The sequence below is a fragment of the Lytechinus pictus genome, chromosome 2 (assembly GCF_037042905.1).
Source record: "Lytechinus pictus isolate F3 Inbred chromosome 2, Lp3.0, whole genome shotgun sequence".
In the NCBI taxonomy this organism is placed as follows: Eukaryota; Metazoa; Echinodermata; class Echinoidea; order Temnopleuroida; family Toxopneustidae; genus Lytechinus; species Lytechinus pictus.
Window position 1 is genome coordinate 42371138 of NC_087246.1, and position 23216 is coordinate 42394353.

General features: G+C 37.8%; 1 protein-coding gene across 1 annotated transcript; it reads right to left on the minus strand.

The window, feature by feature from the left end:
- Positions 1–4874: 4874 nt before the first annotated feature.
- On the minus strand, positions 4875–5378 carry LOC129279487 (uncharacterized). Its single transcript, XM_054915597.1, has one exon. It carries the CDS (start codon positions 5376–5378, stop codon positions 4875–4877), a length of 504 nt encoding a protein of 167 aa, XP_054771572.1.
- Between the last annotated feature and the right edge of the window lie 17838 nt (positions 5379–23216).

Genomic DNA, 23216 nt, shown 5'->3' on the forward strand with positions numbered 1-23216 from the left:
TGAAAGTGATTTACTTCACTGGACTTCTTCTTTTTAGAAGCTTAGATTCTCATCCCCCGCTGCTTAGGGCATCATTTTTGCCGCCCCCCGCAGCTTCTCGGAACTCCTTATCTTACCGATATCGGACTGTTCCATGCTGTTGCAACCGGCGCCAGCGGTGCTTGCCCTTGCGATCACCAGAGAAACCACTGGTTCTCATCGCAGACTGAGGGAAATATTGGTGATTATTTTCCTCAAGTCGCCTTTCTCCTCCGCTTGTTTCGTCAAGCGAGGACTTAGACACTCTTTGCCAGTTTCCGTCCCTAACCTTGATAGGACAGGGCCGTTGTTACGCGTGGTTTACTTCAACCTTACTCTCTGTCGTTCCATGTCCTTATCGGACTGCTGGAAACATCCTGCCACAGCTCTCTATCAGAATTCTGCAGATGTTCTGCCCTCACGCATTTGAGACAGATATCGAATTCTGGGCGCCTTCTCCCACGCGGGGTCTTCTGAGATATCTCGCATTTCTTCGTTTGCATGGTTGCGGCTTGGCTTAAATTATTAAGCCGGTGACTTGACCGTGGCTTTTATTAGCCCCGCTGTCGCCTTCTCAGATTGATTGATTGATCACTTACTGAATCGTACAAGTTTCATTCTTCCGATCACGATTCTTGTCGAAATTTTCAACAAAATCGGATCGTTTTTTGATCATCGGCAATTATCATCCCTCCGGTTACGGATGATTAATACCTTCAATCCGAATCTTACAACCTCTAAAGTTCTTCTCTAACGTTGAGCTTGTATGGCTTAGTCCGTCATGGCACCTGTCGGTCGTTCTTGACGCTTGACTAACTCCCTCTTGGGTCGGTATTCAGGGTATCTTTTGTCTGTCTATCAGTCGAGATCCCTCCTGTATCTGTTTATATATAACCATTTACAGTTTTGCATACTTATGCATCGCTCCCGGACCGTTGCCGGGACTTCTAACCCTCATCTTTGTTTGCCATTCTTCAGACAATTCCCAACTCTGTGAAGTTGGTTGTTTTGTCGCGCAAGCCGTTCGCGGCAGCTTCTCGAGACATCTTTTCACGCTGGATTGTTGAAACGATCAAGTCAGTTGGTGATGATGTTCTCCTTCTGACACTAGGCCGAGGGCCCATGATACTTTAGTATCATTCTTCTTGGGCTCTTTCTATGGAATCGTCGTATACGACATCTTGAGGACCGCCTTTTTGGCGCTCTTCTAATTCCTTGTTCTTAAGGACCTTTCTTCACATGAGGCCTTATTTGTCTCCTCTGTCCTTAAGGCATCGGCCTTTCGTGTCTTCATCTCCCTATTTTTGTACGCACTTTCTTTCAATTCAATTGTTTGTTTTTTTTCAATTCATTTATTTTCTCTTTCAATCTTTTTACATTTACAATGATAGTTCAACATACATATTTACAAAATATAACATTTAAATCATTTTTTTGTAATACAATAATACCATGAAATCGAAAGGGAAGGAGACCAACTAAAAAGCAGAGCTTGTAGGGTGAAGGCCCCCTTTTATAAGTAAATTTTATGAATAAAAAATAAGATAAAATAAAGAAATAAACAGTATATATATGTATATATATATATATGTAAAATGAATAAAAAATAAACAAATAAAAATAAAAATAAATGAATAATAATAAAAATAAATGATTCAGTATACACTGTATACAGAAATCATAAAACGATTAAACATATATACAAAGAGAAAGTAATAAACACATTTACATATTAAGTTCTGAATTACATTACTTTGGGAAAAAACAATAATCTAATATGAATTCAGAAGATATTTTTTAAGTTTTCCTTTGAAATTGTGTATTGAATTACATTGTATAATATCCTTTGAAAAAGAATTCCATAATTTTGGACCAGTAAAAACAAATGTCTTCTGTGCAAACGATGTTCTATTCAGAGGTAAATGAAAGGAATTCGCCTGGCGAGTGAAGTGCTTATGAATTGTATCATTTTTTACAAACATATTATTAAAAGGTAACGGTAATTGTTTATTGATAAACTTGAACATTAACTGTCCGAGTTGAAAAGAATATAAATCTTTAACCTTCAAGACTTTATTTCTCAAAAACAGAATATTTGTATGTGCCCTGAATTCTGCATGACTAATAATACGAATCACTCTTTTTTGTAAAATAAAAAGTCTATTAATTTGAGAATTCGCTGCATTACCCCACGCAACAACTCCGTAATTCAAGGAAGGTAAAATTTACGTTGAATACAATGATAACAAAATATAATGGGGTAAGAAGTAACTTAATTTTCTAATGACACCGATGTTGCGAGCAATGATTTTACAAATATTATCAATATGTGCTTTCCAAGAAAGTTTTTCGTCAATGATCAGTCCCAAAAATTTAGTAGATCGCACTCTTTGAATGACAATATCATTTTTAAATTACATCTTTTGGTACACTCGTAATCTTGTTGCTAAATAGCATGTAGCTAGTTTTTTCTAGGTTAAGAGAGAGTTTGTTAGCTGTTATCCAATTAGACACATTTTTTAGTTCGTCATTGAATATTTGCGTCAATTGCTCTGGGTCGGGGTGCGACAGAAATATATTAGAGTCATCAGCGAAAAGTATAAATTGAAGCAATCTAGATGACATATCAATATCATTTATATAAGTAATGAACAAAAGTGGGCCAAGAATGCTGCCCTGTGGAACTCCACAAAGGACAGGTTTACGTTCAGAAATATTACAATCAAGTGAAACGAACTGTGAACGCCCGGTTAGATAATTCTTGAACCACTTTAGTGGTTCCCCTCTTATTCCATAATGAGAAAGTTTATAAAGGAGAATGTTATGATCAACTGTATCGAATGCTTTTGAAAAATCTAAAAACAAACCAATCGTATTTGAAGACTTGTCATAAGCTTTGGCAACTGTTTGAACTAAAGAAAGTATTGCGTGGGAAGTGCTACTCTTTTCCCGGAAACCAAATTGAGTATCGGATAGGATGTTGTGCTTTTTAAAAAAACATATGGTTCGTATGTGAACCAATTTTTAAAGAATTTTAGATAAGTTTGTAAGCAATGAAATCGGTCTATAATTACTTGCTTAAGAACTATCACCTTTTTTGAAGACTGGTATTATCTTAGAAATTTTCATTGATTTTGGAATATTTCCCGATGATAATGACAAATTGAATATATAAATAAGAGGGTCAATTATATAATTCATAGTTTTTTGTAAAAGGTTGTTATCAATGTTATCAAATCCTGCACTTTTATTTGATTTTAGGCTAGATATAATTTTAATTATCTCCTGTGCGTTCGTAGGAGAGAAAAACATAGAACTTTGATTTCTATCCCCAGATATTGATGAAATGAATGGGAGTTTGTTGGTATACTTCTAGAGAGCTTAAATCCAACTTGTGAAAAGTAATTGTTGAAAATATTTGCCATCTGAACTTTATCTTCAATAATAGAATCATTATGCATAAGCTTAGTTATCTTTGAAAACTTTGGTCCATTATTGATGGTAGAATTTACCAATTTCCATGTTTTTTAAAGATCATTCTTGCATTCATTAAATTGATCATGGTAATATGCCTTTTTAGCAGTACGGATGACCCCTGTTAAGTATATTCTTATAATTAGTATATTGGCTCCGAGTATTCTCAGTTAATCTTGATATATATTTATAGTATAATCGATTTTTTCTATTTATCGAACGAAGAATTGAATTCGTTATCCAAGGTAGTCTGGGTGATCTTTTATAATTTTTGGACTTGGGCTTTGCAAAAGGAATATTTTCATTAACATGACTCATGAAGATATCAATAAATGTTTCGTAGGACTCGTCAACACATTCTGTACTAAATACATCATCCCAAGATTCTTCTTCTAAACTCTGTTTCAAACGAGATATATTTATATCACTATACACACGCCTCTTAGATACGTAATCGGGAAGTTTGTTTGGCTGATATTGATTAGAACAATACATGAAAATTGTGAAATGATCAGACATGTCTGAAATAATTATACCAGCTTTAAATTCTGAACGTATATTGGAGAAAAAATTGTCAATCAGAGTAGCGGAAGTTTTAGTGATTCTAGTGGGTCGAGAAATATGTGGCAAAAAGGAGGCAGAAAGGAATGTCTCTAAAAAGTCATTTGCAAAAATATTAGTATCACTCGCTAACAGGTCATAGTTAAAGTCTCCCATTATGATACATCTTTAGTTTTGAACAGAATGATAATGTAGTAAATTATTTAAAGTGTCTAGAAAATCGGCACTATTGCTTCGAGGAGGCTTATAAACAACTCCCAATACAGTTTTTCTGTTATCACGATCACTAATTTCAATAAATAAAGTTTCTGCAGTTTCATTCATTAAATTCATGTCTTCAATAATAACATACTCAAATTGACTCGGCACAAAAATTGCAAGACCACCACCAATTTTATCAACACGATTATTTGTAAGTATATCATAACCTGGGAGTGCATTCATATTAATATATTTATCTGACAGCCATGTCTCAGTTAAACCTATTACTGTATTTTGGGGAACACCTGAGTTATCTAAAAATAAACGAAATTGTTCAAAATTCTTGTTAAGGCTTCTGATATTTAGATGCAAAATAGACAAGCAGGAAGAAGGTAAACCTTTGAAAATGTTTTTGGCTGAAGCCTGAGTGTAGTAGTTTGAGGATATGACACTCGAAGCCCCATCATTTGGATCTAAATCAATTTTAAGTTCATCATTATTAGCACCAATATTATTAATAACATCATTGGAATCATTAGAAATGTTCGTAATCATATCAAAGTCAATCATTATTTACATGAAACACCAGTATAATATAAACATATATGCGTGAGAGAGTTTTACTTAATTTTGTTCAGATCCTCTTCTCGATGAATAGCAACCGGTGGAACATTCGGGCTCTTCCTCACCAGAATGGTGCCATTCACTGTCCATAAGAACTTGTATCCCGCCTTCTTTCTCTCGTCATTCGCCTTCTTCAGGAGAGACCTCTTAGCTGGGGCTAGATTTTCATTGAGAAACACCTTTCCTTCATCTCTTGAGAATCCCAGTTGACGGGTTGATGTTTCCCTCAGTTTTTTCCGGCCTGAGTATAGAGTATCCCTCATCCTTCTGGTTGTGAATCTAACGATGATTGGTCTGGCTGGACCACCTTCACTTCTCTGACCAAGTCGATGTGTCACATCAATGTCGTCGTTGGATACCTCTGGTGAAATTTTCTTCATGACGTGAAGGACAGCCTCCCTCACATTCTCACCTTCCTTCTCAGGAACACCTGCCACTTCTAAGTTGATCCTTCTGTGATATTGATCCAAATCATTCACTTGGTGTTCAAGTGTCGTCATCTTTGCTTTCAGATCCTCATTTTCTTTCTTCATAGAAGCATTCTCACTACTCAGCCTTTTCACCTCGCAGTGAGCTCATCCACTTTATCGCTAAAGAATTCAGCAGATTTTCAAAGCTCATCTTGACCAGATTTAATTTCATTGAGTTGTGATGTTAGTGTTTTGTTTAGTTTTTGAAGTTCAGACTTGATTTCAATGAAATCTTCGAACGTTATGGACTGATTTTTCTTAGGTCCTGGCATACTCTGTTTATCGATGACGTCACACTGACCCGACCTGATTTGGATGAGATGGATGGAGATGGATGTTGCGCTTCAAAGATGCCTTTTAGCGTAAAGTCACCCTTACAAAAAAAATTGCTGGTTTACCATTGGAATACCATTTGGAAGTACCAGTGGAATACCATTTGGAAGTTCAGAAGTACCATTCGGAAGTACCAGTGGAATACCATTCGGCAGTACCAGTGGAATATTCATCTGGAGTATACCAGTAGAATACCATTTGAAAATACCATTCAAAATGTATCATTGGTACCATTCATCCACCATTGAAATGTACCATTCAACCTAATTTACATTTTTCGGACAAATTTGCATATCAATGGTAAATGAATGGTACCATTCATCCATTGAAAATACCATATAAATTGTACCATTGGTACCATTCATCCACCATTGAAATGTACCATTCGACATACCATTCACAATCCACCATTCATCTACCATTGAAACACCATTCACAATCCACCATTCGTCTACCATAGACATACCATTCACAGTCCACCATTCATCTACCATTGAAACACCATTCACAATCCACCAATCGTCTACCATAGACATACCATTCACAGTCCACCATTCATCTACCATTGAAACACCATTCACAATCCACCAAACGTCTACCATTGAAACACCATTCACAATCCATCACTCGTCTACCATAGACATACAATTCACAGTCTACTATTCTTCTACCATTGAAACACCATTCACAATCCACCACTCGTCTACCATAGACATACCATTCACAGTCCACCATTCATCTACCATTGAAACACCATTCACAATCCACCACTCCTCTACCATAGAGACCACCATTGGACTACCATATATAATCTACCATTGGGCTACCATAAAGTGCACCATTGGTCTACCATAAAAAGTGTACCATTGGTCTACCATTGGGTTACCATAAATAATCCACCGTTGGTTTACCATACAGAGTCTACCATTGGGTTACCACAAATAATCCACCATTTATCTACCATACACGATCTACCATTTTGCCACCATTTAGTTCCATAGGCTTACGATTAAACAAAATAAACTATTTGTCTACTATTTAACTACTATTATTAGTATACCACTCAAATTTTTTTATTTACTTTATGGCAAACTAGTGAATAGTGGGCAAAAATTAGACAGTGTATACTATTACAAATTGAGTCATTGGTATAATATAAAGCAAGCATGATAAATGCAGACAACGTAATACAAAATATGTACATACAGTCAATAATAAATATAAGTGCATAAATTATATACCAAAAGGATATGATTTTAATTTAAACTTTCAATAATATCTTTTATTTCTAGAAAAAAAAAGCAATATAAATATAGCACATGGCTCTGCACCTTTGCATAAAAAAAAATACTGTATCTTTGTCTTTGGTACATGAATACAAACATAACCTAAAATGTATGATTTTTTTACACTGTGATCCCAAAAATTTGAGCTATCGACAAAAAAGTAACATGCAACACAGAAAACTGCCTCAAACATTCCTATATAAATTGGTAGTTAAAACATGAAGTAAAAACTTACACCTTTCACACACTGACAAATATATATATACATGTATATACACATCTAAAATACAATAGTATGCGCTTGCTATGTCAAATTAATGTTCAACCTTTTGATTACTAACTGCTCATTCTGTCTAACTGTCTTGACCAGAAATGAAGTTTAACATGAATAATGAAGAACATACATGTAATTAGAAATGCTTCAGCCAGATTTCAAATACCATATAATGCTAGTTTATATGTTCCCCGGGGGGGGGCCACTTCCATTGACAAGTGGATACCATGCGCGACCACGGGGTCTCAAAAAGCACCCTAAACACGTATTTTCCATGTTCTGAAAATGCACCCCTTAACAAGTATATTGGCGTCTGAAACCCTACCCTTAACAAGCATTGGAAACAAAACTATACTCTTGGCAAGTATTCCCTGAAATGAACCCCTAAACAAGTATACAGCGATATTTTATTGTTGTGTTTATCTAATTTACACACCATTTGGTTTAGTATGGCCCCACCTTCCTCACCTCGCGCAAATCGGGACTCTAAACACGCAGTGTTGGGGCAAAAAGGACATCCTTTATACAACATTTTAATTTTGTTTGATCATCCCCGCAAATGTGACCCTAAACACGTAGCTTTCCTAGCGAAATAGATACCCTTTTTTCATTATTTTTGTGTTTTTGACACCCTAATCACGTTACGTACGTAACGTGCCCTATCTTGAAAAAGACATCCTTTTTACGTGTTTTCTTGGTCGCGCATGGTATCCACTCGTCAATGTAAGTGGCCCCCCCGGGATATGTTCATACTTCAGCCCATTAAAATGGGCATTAACTATACAAAAATCACCCGGTTGAATATTCAAATTATTGATGCTGGGTAAAATTGCACTGAATTAAATTTTTGAAATTATTTATGTGGGGGTAGAATAATTGACATAAAGCTGAGGGACAGAAGGGCCTACATAATGGAGTTTCCTTCAGTGCCCCCCCCCCCCCCGGCCATCCCTATGTGCATACAGATAATTATATAGCATATTATAGTTTGGCAAGAATTAAAGAATAAGTTCCTGTGTTACCATACCTAATCAATCCCACTTTGTCCCCGGAAGAACCAAACATTAATAGTTTGTTACATAACTTTTGTTTTCTATAGGAATGATACTTCAATAAAAATATTACTTGAAAAAAAAAAGAAGACAATTTGTTTTGTTATGACAGTCAACTCATATGCATTTACAGTATTCAGGCAGTGTTTTTGTTGAGGAATGTGGGTTCCTATCCAAAGATTGAGGAAAAACTGATTTCACTGGAAACATAATTTGTTACAAGAAATGTTTGATAGATATGGTATGAATACCCGAGACCAGACAAATATACACACTGTTATCATACATAAAATTCACATCATTGTGGGCATTACGGTAGTAAGAATTACACAAATGAGGTACCTTTGGAACAGTTCTAACACGACCAAGCATAGCCATGGAAATTTAAACTATTTCAAATGTAAGAGGACAACAATGTTCGACTTCGTTGATCGACTTAAGTTCAATGATCAAGTTGACGAATAATTAAGATGACGACAATGTTCGATGATCAAGTTGACGAATAAGATAATTAATGACGAAGTTCGACTTCGATGTCGTTGATCGACTAAACTTTGATGATCAAGTTGACGAATAAGATAATGACGAAGTTCGACTTCTATGTCGTTGATCGACTAAACTTCGATGATCAAGTTGACGAATAAGATGACAAAGTTCGATGTCGTGATTGACTAAAATTTGATGATGAGGTTGACGAGTAAGAATAAGATAATGTTCGATGTCGTGGAACTCTAAAGCTCTATGATGAGGTTGACGAATAAGACAATGTTCGATGATGAGAAGACAATTACTAAGAGTAAGAGCAGTCGAAATTCAAGTCCATCGCTCAATAAGACACTAGTTCAAAGTACCAGGTAAATAGATCCAAAGCGGTTGGCGAAATAAATCAATGAAATGAAGTTTGATGATTATTGTTCTCAAATGGCAAAGCGAGATCAGTGCATTGAGCGAAGCTACCAAGACGAAGAAAAATTAATGAACTGAGCTAAGAGCAGAGCCCTTGTTGACCAAACGCTAATTCTCGAACTTCTGGGGATCATTCCCCACAATCAGCCAAATTTTCTACCAAACTAGACTTTCGTCCAATCAGATTGGTGTAAAACGCACCAATCAGAAAGCTCAAAAAATCCGACCAATCACAGCTAAACAATACAAAAAGGAAAAATGTCCAAGAAGGACTAAAATGTGTTTGCTATTTATCAAAAATCTATCCATATAAAGACTGTGATTGCTAGCCAGACATCTAGAATAAGACTTAGAGAGATTTTCTATCTAATACAATTTCTTAAAGAAACAAATGGATAACTACGAATTACAAGCATATTACCTCCAAAAGTTGACTTAGCACACCAGGAACGTACATCGCTACCGCAACCACCGCCAGTCAAGGAAATGTCAAAAGAAATGAATGCGCGCATCCAAAAAAAGGCACGTGTGTGGCGAGAAACAACCAAAAGTCACGTGGACCTAAAAAGGTCACGTACAGAGCGTGGGAGAATTTTATTGTTTATAAACAAAGAAGCTGAAGGAAAAGATTAAAAGGTCAAAAGAACTAGGTGGTTGCGCTAACGGAATTAAAACTAAAATGAGCCTTATTTACAAGTCTATCTAAACTGCAATATTATTTAACAAACAGGCCACAGCTTGTCAGATTCATGCACTGTTTTTGCATTATCTGGCGATAGGTGCTATTCTGGTTATATAGATAAGTTGACTAAGAATTTACACAACAATAATAAATCAAATTCAATGCATTGATACATATATTCAAATCAAGAAAATGTGATTTATTAATCAAGTATCTTCAATTGGTTTTCTCCAACCTCAGAATGAACATTATCTCAGTGATTTTCACATAACACATTAAACAATCTCCATTTACATAAACAATATACATGCAAGCTCAGATGTAAATGATTCAATCTGACCTAAACATTCAGATGACAATTGTCTAACAATCATGCTCCCAAATAGTGAATTGTGTACATATTCACTTCCCAGTTTTTCCTACGAAAAACAATTATTCCTTTTTGGTATAAGTACAACATTGGCGTACTGCAATAATTTAAGTGGCCAACTTATAATTGAGCTCATAATTCAGATTACTATAAAATCTCAAAGAAATTGCTAATTGCGCTGTATGATTCTGCAGCAAAATCAATTAACAAAAAATAAGTCCGCGAATGTTCTCAACTCATATGGACTGTTCTTACATCAGGCCTTCAATGAACATGCGTTCCATCCTCGACGAAAGCTTGTCGTAGTGATTATCAACAAAAATACACCGATGCTACGCGTCTAGTAGATGGAGACTCGCATCATGGTGGTTGAACAGAGTCCATCCTGGAGGACTTGTCCCAGAATCAGAATTCAAATCATCGGAATCTCTATCGGAATCGGAACCCAGCTGCCTGACCCCTGTTAAAAACAATATATATACAGCCTACAGGTCACAGCATAAAGTTGCGAATATTCTAAATATAGATATTAATACAATCTTTTCTAAAATTGTTTATGGCATGACTGTTTTTTTCATGCACAAGAAACATACCGGAACATTTGTGATAAATCAGAAAAATAATATTATATCAACTATAATTGTAAAATGCACCAATATGAATATTACAACTGGATTACATCAATTTAAATCCAAAACAGTTATTGCCTGTTAAAGCTACATAATTATACAAAGTACATTAAAGTACAGGATTATTCAAGAAACATAATTCTTCTATTCCTTGTATCAATTTTCTTTCAACTGAGCATAAACTTAAATGGATAAATTAAATTGCCCCCTTTCCAATATCTATGAAGGAAAAACAAAACATCTGTCCATAGAGCACATTCTTACTTATCAGGGCACATTATTCTCTTTACAAAACAAAACCCTTTAGCAGGTTGACTTCTTCATGGCAAAATGATATGAATATATACATGTATAGCAAAAATATAAAATACATCAAATGATCAAATTTGAATTAATCAAATTACTCAAATGGTTACCTTCATTCCTTTTTAGCAAAAGATAAACTTAACCAATTGCCCATAATGAATCTGAGATTAGTTCGGGTGCCACGCCCTATTTCTGGATGATATACATTATTAAAAAAACTATGAATGAATCTGAGAAATATTACTAAAACAGGTAAATATAACTTACTGTTGTCAGAGCCATACTGTGGAGCTGAGAGGAGTCTTCTTCCAGGCCTGTCTTGCCCGGTTTTCCGTCGATGCCATCCCAAAATATATAAGTATTTAGGTCCTGTACATCTCTAATCACTCCCCAATCACTCACTCAGCACATAGGTCCTGTCTTGACCAGTGTAAAAATTGCTCTGCCCAGTGGCAAGCACATGCAACATACAGCAGCATTCATGCATGGCTCATTGCACACATCATTAACATACCTCTCTTACTCAACCAGACCACTCTGGCATGAGAGCATATTGTTTATCTGGGTAAGGATTGCTAGGATTGCTAAGATTACTAAGATTCCCATCTCCATTATTTAAAGTGCTTATTTAAAATGCTTCTAAGATTAAGATTCTTGGTGACTTTGTGACACAGCTAACACGAGCTGCTACAATACCATCACCATACTACCATTAAACACCATTCACCACACATACTTCTACCATTTGAACACTGGCTACCATTGACATCACAATTGAAATACCATTCACCATACAGACTACCATTAAACACCATTTACCACACAGACTTCTACCATTTGAACACTGGCTACCATTGACATCACAATTGAAATACCATTCACCATACAGACTACCATTAAACACCATTCACCACACATACTTCCACCAGTGGAACACTGGCTACCATTGACATCACAATTGAAATACCATTCACCATACACACTACCATAAAACACCATTCACATACAGACTTAAGCGCTGGTTGCCATTGCCACCACAATTAAAATACCATTCACCGTACAGACTACCATTAAACACCATTCACCACACATACTTCCACCAGTGGAACACTGGCTACCATTGACATCACAATTGAAATACCATTCACCATACACACTACCATTAAACACCACACAGACTTCTACCATTTGAACACTGGCTACCATTGACATCACAATTGAAATACCATTCACCATACAGACTACCATTAAACACCATTCACCACACATACTTCCACCAGTGGAACACTGGCTACCATTGACATCACAATTGAAATACCATTCACCATACACGCTACCATAAAACACCATTCACATACAGACTTAAGCGCTGGTTGCCATTGCCACCACAATTAAAATACCAAGTATTTAGGTCCTGTACATCTCTAATCACTCCCCAATCACTCACTCAGCACATAGGTCCTGTCTTGACCAGTGTAAAAATTGCTCTGCCCAGTGGCAAGCACATGCAACATACAGCAGCATTCATGCATGGCTCATTGCACACATCATTAACATACCTCTCTTACTCAACCAGACCACTCTGGCATGAGAGCATATTGTTTATCTGGGTAAGGATTGCTAGGATTGCTAAGATTACTAAGATTCCCATCTCCATTATTTAAAGTGCTTATTTAAAATGCTTCTAAGATTAAGATTCTTGGTGACTTTGTGACACAGCTAACACGAGCTGCTACAATACCATTCACCATACAGACTACCATTAAACACCATTCACCACACATACTTCTACCATTTGAACACTGGCTACCATTGACATCACAATTGAAATACCATTCACCATACAGACTACCATTAAACACCATTTACCACACAGACTTCTACCATTTGAACACTGGCTACCATTGACATCACAATTGAAATACCATTCACCATACAGACTACCATTAAACACCATTCACCACACATACTTCCACCAGTGGAACACTGGCTACCATTGACATCACAATTGAAATACCATTCACCATACACACTACCATAAAACACCATTCACATACAGACTTAAGCGCTGGTTGCCATTGCCACCACAATTAAAATACCATTCACCGTACAGACTACCATTAAACACCATTCACCACACATACTTCCACCAGTGGAACACTGGCTACCATTGACATCACAATTGAAATACCATTCACCATACAGACTACCATTAAACACCATTTACCACACAGACTTCTACCATTTGAACACTGGCTACCATTGACATCACAATTGAAATACCATTCACCATACAGACTACCATTAAACACCATTCACCACACATACTTCCACCAGTGGAACACTGGCTACCATTGACATCACAATTGAAATACCATTCACCATACACACTACCATAAAACACCATTCACATACAGACTTAAGCGCTGGTTGCCATTGCCACCACAATCAAAATACCATTCACCGTACAGACTACCATTAAACACCATTCACCACACATACTTCCACGAGTGGAACACTGGCTACCATTGACATCACAATTGAATTACCATTCACCATACACACTACCATTAAACATATTCATCACACAGACTTCTACCATTTGAACACTGGCTACCATTGCCATCACAATTGAAATACCATTCACCATACACACTACCATTAAACACCATTCACCACACATATTTCCACCAGTGGAACACTGGCTACCATTGACATCACAATTGAAATACCATTCACCATACAGACTACCATTAAACATATTCATTACACAGACTTCTATCATTTGAACACTGGCTACCATTGACATCACAATTGAAATACCATTCACCATACACACTACCATTAAACACCACACAGACTTCTACCATTTGAACACTGGCTACCATTGACATCACAATTGAAATACCATTCACCATACAGACTACCATTAAACACCATTCACCACACATACTTCCACCAGTGGAACACTGGCTACCATTGACATCACAATTGAAATACCATTCACCATACACGCTACCATAAAACACCATTCACATACAGACTTAAGCGCTGGTTGCCATTGCCACCACAATTAAAATACCATTCACCGTACAGACTACCATTAAACACCATTCACCACACATACTTCCACCAGTGGAACACTGGCTACCATTGACATCACAATTGAAATACCATTCACCATACACGCTACCATAAAACACCATTCACATACAGACTTAAGCGCTGGTTGCCATTGCCACCACAATTAAAATACCATTCACCGTACAGACTACCATTAAACACCATTCACCACACATACTTCCACCAGTGGAACACTGGCTACCATTGACATCACAATTGAATTACCATTCACCATACACACTACCATTAAACATATTCATCACACAGACTTTTACCATTTGAACACTGGTTACCATTGACATCATTATCAAAATACCATTCACCATACACACTACCATTAAACATATTCATCACACAGACTTCTACCATTTGAAAACTGGTTACCATTGACATCACAATTAAAATACCATTCACCATACAGATGACCATTAAACACCATTCACCACACATATTTCCACCAGTGGAACACTGGCTACCATTGACATCACAATTGAAATACCATTCACCATACACGCTACCATTAAACACCATTCACCACACATACTTCTACCATTTGAACACTGGTTACCATTGGCATCACAATTTAAATACCACTCACCATACAGAATACCATACACCATTTATCACAAAGCTATCTACCATTTTCATCACAATTAAAACACCATTCACCAAACAGACTACCATTAAACACCATTCACCACACAGACTTCTACAATTTGAACACTGGCTACCATTGACATCACCATTAAAATACCATTCACCATACAGACTACCATTAAACACCATTCACCATACAGACTTCCACCAGTGGAACACTGGCTACCATTGCCATCGCAAAACACCATTCACCATACACACTCTACCATTAAAACACCATTCACCATTCAGACCCAACCATAAAAACACCATTCACCATTCAGATCATTCGATTAAAACCCCTTTCACCATTCAGACTCCACCATTAAAGCACCATTTACCATTCAGACTCCACCATTCACCATTCAGAGTCCACCATTCACCATTCAGACTCCACCATTCACCATTCAGACTCTACCATTCACCATTCAGACTCCACCATTTAAACACCATACACCATTCAGACTCCACCATTGAAACACCATTCACCATTCAGATGCCACCATTCAAATACCATTGAAATACCATATACCATTGAAGCTACCATTCATGTACCATTGATTTACCATTGGATTTTTTTGTAAGGGCATATGCGTCTTAGTGATGCGCGTTAGTATCTCGCGCGTGATGTTGATTTTCAAACAAGATTGAATATTAAAATTGACGAAAATTAATGTTCTTACCGACGATAACGTCGCAGTTTTCAAAAGTCAAACAATAAAAATCACATCACTGGCTTTGGTGTCCAATTAGCTTTCACACAATGTAAAATGTAGCAGTCATTTCCAAGTATTTCCAAGTATTTGTTGACAATATTCAGAGCAAAGCAAAAACACGTCTTCTCCCTCCAAATTCTCAGATAGCAGTATCTTTCTTAGTCTAGACATGCCTCCCTTCACGTTGAATCCGTGTTGGTCTAGCAAATCAAATGAGTTTATCCCAGTTATTGATAGTAAATTATAAAAATACTTGCGTTTATTTTCTTATTTACGAGATAACTGGATATACTCATTTGAACCCTCCCACCTACCCCTCACCTTGCGTGGTAACATGTCTTGCGAGCAGGCTCATGAGAGGAAATGGACGCCAAATTGCGCGATGATCTTGGGATAGTGCGTTCATAGGGAGATGCAGCGTGCGCGCAGGAAAATTGTGTACTGTATATTTGGCGTGCTGGTTCATCGTAATGAACAAGCAAATCAAATGAGTATATCCAGTTATCTCGTAAATAAGAAAATAATCATATTTTGTTATATGTTCTGTATCATGAAATAGGAGCCACAAGACAATTTTTATGCAACTTTTATTTGTGCATGACAATGAATTCAATCAATCAAAGTAAGTTGAAGGGGGACAAAAACGGCTTGAGCAAGGCAGCGACTTTTTTATATCCCCTACTAGACAGATACACATTTAATATTTTTGTCATGGGAGAGCATTGATTTCCCTTGCCCCCCCCCCCCCCCCGCAGTAAAAGGGACAAAAAAGTCTTTTAAAAAAAGGGAAACATGAAATTACATTTCAAAGCGATATTGAATATTTCACTACATTATGTCTCATCGGTTTGCCTGTCCCACAAAATGATGCTATCATAACAACTTGAGCAAGGCAGCCAATAAGCACCCTTCTTGTACCCCCCCCCCCCCCTTGACAGAGCGGGCGTAAATGCCGTTGCGGACCACTTCCTTTTATTTCCGGGTTTCGGACACAAAACTAATTTTTTTTACACTTGGCGGACTTAGCGCACCAAGTGTCCGATTCGTTTACAGAATAGATCTTTGCATCGCAACAACAAACTTTTCGTACCACAGGAAGTTTATTTTGTCGGCGCAATCCATTTCGTTATAGCAAAATTCATTTCGTACGGTGCGAAATTAATTTTGTCTCGACGAAATTCATTTCGTGTGGTACTAAATAAAATTTATTAACGTTATTACACTGCGTATTGACAAAACGTTTTTCGTATGAGAAAAACAAATTTTGTGTACGGAATGGCGTAAATTCGACGAAATTTTCCACTGGACACTTGGCGCGCCTATTTTGTACACGAAATCACATTTCGTTATAGCAAAATTCATCTCATATGGTACGAAATGAATTTTGTAGACGCAATTACATTTCGTCTCGACGAAATTCATTTCGTGTGACAAAAAATAACTTTCATATACGAAATAAAACTGCGTCATGACAAAATGATTTTCGTCTGAATAATAACATTTTGTGTACAGAATGGCGTGAATTCGACGAAATATACTGGCGGACACTTTGCCCGTAATACATGTGGCCCCTACCCCCCACGCGGATCCAACTTTCGCCACATATAGGGCATATTAATCAATAACACACTAACATTTTTACGATTGTATCACAGTTTATCAGAGTGTGGGGGTGTGTGAATGTGGGTGGGTGTGTTCGGGTGTACTGAGGCGATCATGTTAGTACAGAGATCTCTTAAAATAATGTCCTTCACTATTGTCTGCGTCCGTGTAAACTCCCTTTTTATCTGGTCTTCGACATCATATCACATTTCAATGGTAGGCAAGTTTATTGTTGAATCTTGAAGAAGTACTCTCCCAAAAGCGTACACGCTGTCCTGGAGAGGGTTGTGCTGTGTCAGGTGCTGCCAGTGCTTCAGGTGATGTGGTGATCCTGTGGTGGTATTCTTGGTGCACTATATACAGTGTGCTAGGTGCAGTGTGCGGGTGGTGCGTGTGTGTCCCTCTTACAGCATCTTAAGGGGAGGGGGAGGCAACATTTGCTGAATGATAGGCAATGTTGCTCCCCGGAAGCCAGCTATAGAGGTCGAAGTTACAGCAGCGTTTGGGAGAGTATTCCAAATACGGATGGTTCTTGGGAACATACTGTACATGTAGCAGTTCACTCTACAAAAAGGCTGGGTGTACTTTAGACAGCTGGCAGCCGTCTGTTTCGAGGAGTTTTTAAACATTTTTTTATTTTTTTAATTTCTCCTCATACACAGACGGCTCGCTAGCGTGTCGCCGCCATTAGGGGAGGTACAATGCAAATTCCCCCCGACGGGGCTCATCGATTTTTGTCTTTATTTCATAAATATATATGAAAATAAATGGACAAAAATGCGAATTAATATTCCCTCTTGGCATTAATTGCCAAAAACGAGGGAAAAAATAAAGTTAAAAGGGAAAAAACAGCGACTTACCTCGGCTGTCGTGTAGCTCCTAGTTCATCCAAAGTCGACATAACACACAAACATATGCCGTTGGAAGAACTTCCGGGTCAACCGCGTATCAAAACCATTGGCCAATCAGATCATCTCTTTTACGTCGGGTTTATGAATACTAAAATTCTAGACGTTTTTTTTCCCTTTTCCTTTATCTCTTTCTCTTTCGTTTTCTCTCTTTTTTGTTTTACTTTTATTTTTCATTTTTTATTTCCCCTTTTTTCTTGTTTCTTTAACTGCTCCTTTCTTTTCCCCTTCTGTAATGTGTGACGTAAAGGTCATGGGGCGGAGTTTGACTTTCGTCGGCCACTTTTTCATGAATTATATTCCAAGATGGCTGCCCACTAGTCCGAGTCGCAAGTGTCAACTTTCAGTTAATCCCCTGATTGCCAGTTTTAAAGCAGGAATTTAGGGTAAGAAACTGTCATTACTTATACATTTTCAGCTATAGGTGCATATGTATGAACTTTTGGTGGAAAATATCGCGGTATCGAGGAGAAAAACAAGAAATTAGCGGTGGCCATTGAGCCCCTGTACAGACGACGGTTTAACTTCTGTCTATGTATTTGGTGAGTGGAGCCAACGTAGTTCAGCAGAACAACCAACATAACAGAGACCGAAGCTTTTGGTCTAGGTGTACTTGAGCTGATGTCCAGTGTGTTGTGAACGTTGTGGACGAGAACTGCTGCTTAACTTAATCTGATGTGGCATGTTGATGTAAACATAATTGTGATGAATTTTGTAGAACATCTCACATTAGCTAAGAAGGCGTCTGTGTTGGAGAGTATCCCAGTGAAGAGTTGACAACATCGATGTTACACTGGATTCTCTGCTATAGTCATGAAGGACAAACTGAGCACCCTGACCCTGAATGTTCTCAATAATGTTTACATCTTTCTGTATGTGAGGATTCCATGCACATGAAGCATACTCAAGTTGAGGTCTGACAAGTTGCTTATACGCAATGTCTCTCACTTTCAGGTCACATTTACCCAATGCTCGATGTATGATTCCAAGAGTACGAGCAGCTTTGGAGGATATCTTCTGTGCATGGGAGTTCCAACTCAGGTTGTCTGTGATGGTCATACCGAGGTATTTACAGGAGGTTGCCGTTGGAACAGGTTGGTCACTGATGGTAAAGTTGCAAGCCAAGGGTTGTCGTTTCAATGAGATACACATGTGGGCACACTTCTTGACATTGAAGGACATATCCCACAGTTTTGCCCAATCTGATAATGTTGAAAGATCTCGCTGGAGAATTGCGTGGTCAGCTCTTGTCTTGACCTTGCGATACAGCACACAGTCATCAGCAAAGAGTCTGATTGGTGATGAGATGCATTCACAGATGTCATTGATGTACAGCAGGAATAACACAGGCCCGAGTACTGAGCTTTGCGGCACGCCTGAGAGTACACTGGCTCGTGGTGAGGATGTTCCATCAACATGAACTGACTGAGATCTGCCTGATAGAAAAGCTTTGATCCATCCATGCATTTGACCAGTAATGCCATAATACTCCAATTTGTAGAGCAGCTTCCTGTGTGATACCTTATCAAAGGCCTTACTAAAGTTGACATGTAGGATGTCTGAATTTCAGACTACTTTATATGCAGGGCCGTAGCTGGGTGGGGGGGGGGGTTCCCTGGAGGAAAAAGTGAAGGAGAGGAGGAAAGGTATACAAATATATATATTAAAAAAAGGTATCCCATTTTCCAGTCAATTTAACTAGATTATTTATGCTCACGATTCGATTTTTGTAGCTTTCAGCGATATACGCGATTACGCATCCTGTTCATGATTACAAAACGTGCTGAATATAGAAAAAATGTTCAGCTCGCGCTACGAGCTCCCATCATTTGATTAGAGAGATGTATATCCCATTCCTGAACTCCAACTAACAATCTTTGAAATATCCACTTTTCATGTCAGATCTTGTAATGACAACACCGTTTTTGTTACCAAAATGAATTAATTTCATTTTCGGAAATACGAACCTCATTTAATACTTGGATTAACGAACCTTATTTCGTTTTCGGACTGACGAACCTTCGGAATTACAAACCTTATTTTGTTTTCGGATTAACGAACCTTCGGAATTACGATCCTCATTTCGTTTTCGGACTAACGAACCTTTTGAATAACCAACCTCATTTCTTTTTCGGATTAACGATTCTTCGGAATTACGAACCTTCCGAAATACGAACCTTCGGAATAACGAAGCTTCGGAATTACGAATGTATGCGGTATATCCAGGCGCGTAGCCAGGGGGGGGCGGTGGGGGCGGTCGCCCCCCCCCAAAACGTCCCCAAAAAGAAAAAAAAAGAAGAGAAAAAGAGAGGAGAAAAGGAAAAGCGAAGGGAAGAAAGGGAAAAGGGTAGCTTTGTGGGTTTTTTCTTTTTCTTTTATTTTTTTCTCAAAAGAGAAACTCCTTCACTCTTGCTCTAAATTTCTATTTTTGCTTCCGCGCTGCGCGCGGTTAAATGACAATATTGCAGTTCTCCATTGTTTCCCCCACCCTTTCTCTAACCTTGTTTTTCCACCTCAGCTATATGTGTTTCTTGCCAGTTAAAGTTCAAATGTATACATTATGGCATGGAATTAGAGTAAGGTTAGGCCGAAATATGAAGTTACCTTTTTTTTTATTTATCGCGCAACTTCTGGTCGGGTCGGCTCCGGGCAGGTAAAATCTTTATATCAATTTCTGCCGTCACCTCCATATAGGCAAATTCTCCCGCTTTTCATCTCATCACTAAACAACCATAATTTTGGGGCAAACAGGTTCCTAATTTAAAAAGAGGAAGGTATAAATTTCGTGTCGTATTAAATAAAAAAGTACAATATTTTTTTTATCAAATTCTATTAAACTTCATGTCATTTCCCTGCACATTCATCTCCTGTTTTGCGCCCTCAGATTGAAATTTTGAATGACAATTAAGTTTCTTTATCATTCAAAATGAAGCGATTCAGGATAAGTCAAAGAAATTAGGCATCCTTTTTTATATAATTTCAATAAATCACAGAAGTTTCAACTTTTTGCGCACTATTTTCCTTGTAATGAAGTTCAATAATCTTAGATAATCAATTGAATTAGAGCCAATGTGGTATTAGAGATATCTGCATTTGATGAAACGTCCACCCTTTAAAATTTCAGAGTTTCATTGCTCTGCGCGGGGAGGAATATCTTCCTCCCGGCATATACACTTCTCCTCTGTTTTGCGAATTAAAGATATGCACTGTCGCTAATTGTTTGTAATCAAATCTGATCTTTCCAAGGGAAGTATTCAATATATCTTAGAGAATACCCTTTTCTTGGAACCCTTTTCTTTGAAAAAAATGATAAAACGCTTTAGCTTCCGCGCTTCGCGCGGGGTTGTTATTACTTTAATTTCCTCCATTGTATTCCTTTTTTGTGCGTTCACAATCACTTTCGAAAACAAGGTTCAAAATCACAATATAGTCAACTGAATTGGAGCTGATATAGGTACTAGAGACAAGAGAGACGGCTCCTATTTTCATTTTAATCTATGAGACACCAAAAGCTTCGCGCTTCGCGCGGGAGGGGGAAACTCCCCCTCCCTGCACCCACCCCCTAGGGACCGCGCTTCGCGCGCTCTGTAAGTGTTGGCACGCTTTGCGTGCATTTACCGCCCCCTCCAAAATGAAATCCTGGCTACGCGGTTGGGTATATCCTCACCTAAAAATGTCATTTTAATATCGTATGTAAAACTAATGGAGAGTATTTGTATCTCCCTAATCATAATCAGAGCGTGGTGTAAAGGTTTGACAATCAAACCAGAAAAATTATATTTCCGAACTGTTTTTGTCTCGCCTGCGTAGGGGTGCGAGACATAGGTATCACTATTTACGTCGTCGTCGTCAACAATTGTGTGATACACCCAATAACTTTCTGTAGCTTCGAGGTGGGATCACCAAATTCATACCAGAGGTCCATCTCCTGAAGGCACAGGTCAAGTTCGAATTTGAATAAGGTCAAAGGTCAATGAACTTTCCATGACTGGCACTGTGCTGTGTTGTACACATAATAACTTTCTATATCTTGGAGGTGGGATCACCAAATTCATACCAGAGGTCCATCTCCTGAAGGCACAGGTCAAGTTTGAATATGAGTCGAATTTGAATAAGGTCAAAGGTCAATGAACTTTCCATGACTGGCACTGTGCTGTGTTGTACACATAATAACTTTCTATATCTTTGAGGTGGGATCACCAAATTCATACCAGAGGTCCATCTCCTGAAGGCACAGGTCAAGTTTGAATATGAGTCGAATTTGAATAAGGTCAAAGGTCAATGAAGTTTCCATGACTGGCACTGTGCTGTGTTGTACACATAATAACTTTCTATATCTATGAGGTGGGATCACCAAATTCATACCAGAGGTCCATCTCCTGAAGGCACAGGTCAAGTTTGAATATGAGTCGAATTTGAATAAGGTCAAAGGTCAATGAAGTTTCCATGACTGGCACTGTGCTGTGTTGTACACACAATAACTTTCTATAGCTTCGAGGTGGGATCGCCAAACTCGTAACAGAGGTCCATCTAAGTCATATAGCATACATGTAGTTTTGACATGCTGTCTCTTCATGACTGCAATATGCAGGCGAGACAACGCTTGGCGTTTGCCTTGTTTTCCATTTCCATCTGCCATGATTAACATCACTCTAGATCTATACCTATTAATATTTGTCTGAATCATGCTCGTTGAAACTCGCGTACCGGTATGTTAATCGCCCATAGGATATGTATCAACCCAGCAGAGTTCGCCATTAAAGGCCTTTGCACAGTTTCAAATTTGGTGTCATAATACTATTCAATAAAGAAAATGTGTGTCGTACCCATGATAACATGTATTGTTGCTTGAATTTCCAGGAATTTAAAGAGGGTATGGTGTGATCAAACTATGAAAATTGATAACCCATATGTCTATGGTCATATCATGACTTTAGTCAAGAATATCGTGCACAAATAAAGGTGTATCAGCCTTATTCCATATCATTGTCTAATACGTAATAGATCGAGTGTGGGAAATGGAAGTAAAAAATTTCAACATTTTA

Coding starts and splice junctions, on each gene's coding strand:
- LOC129279487 (XM_054915597.1), bottom strand. CDS start 5,378: ATGACGACACTTGAACACCAAGTGAATGATTTGGATCAATATCACAGA.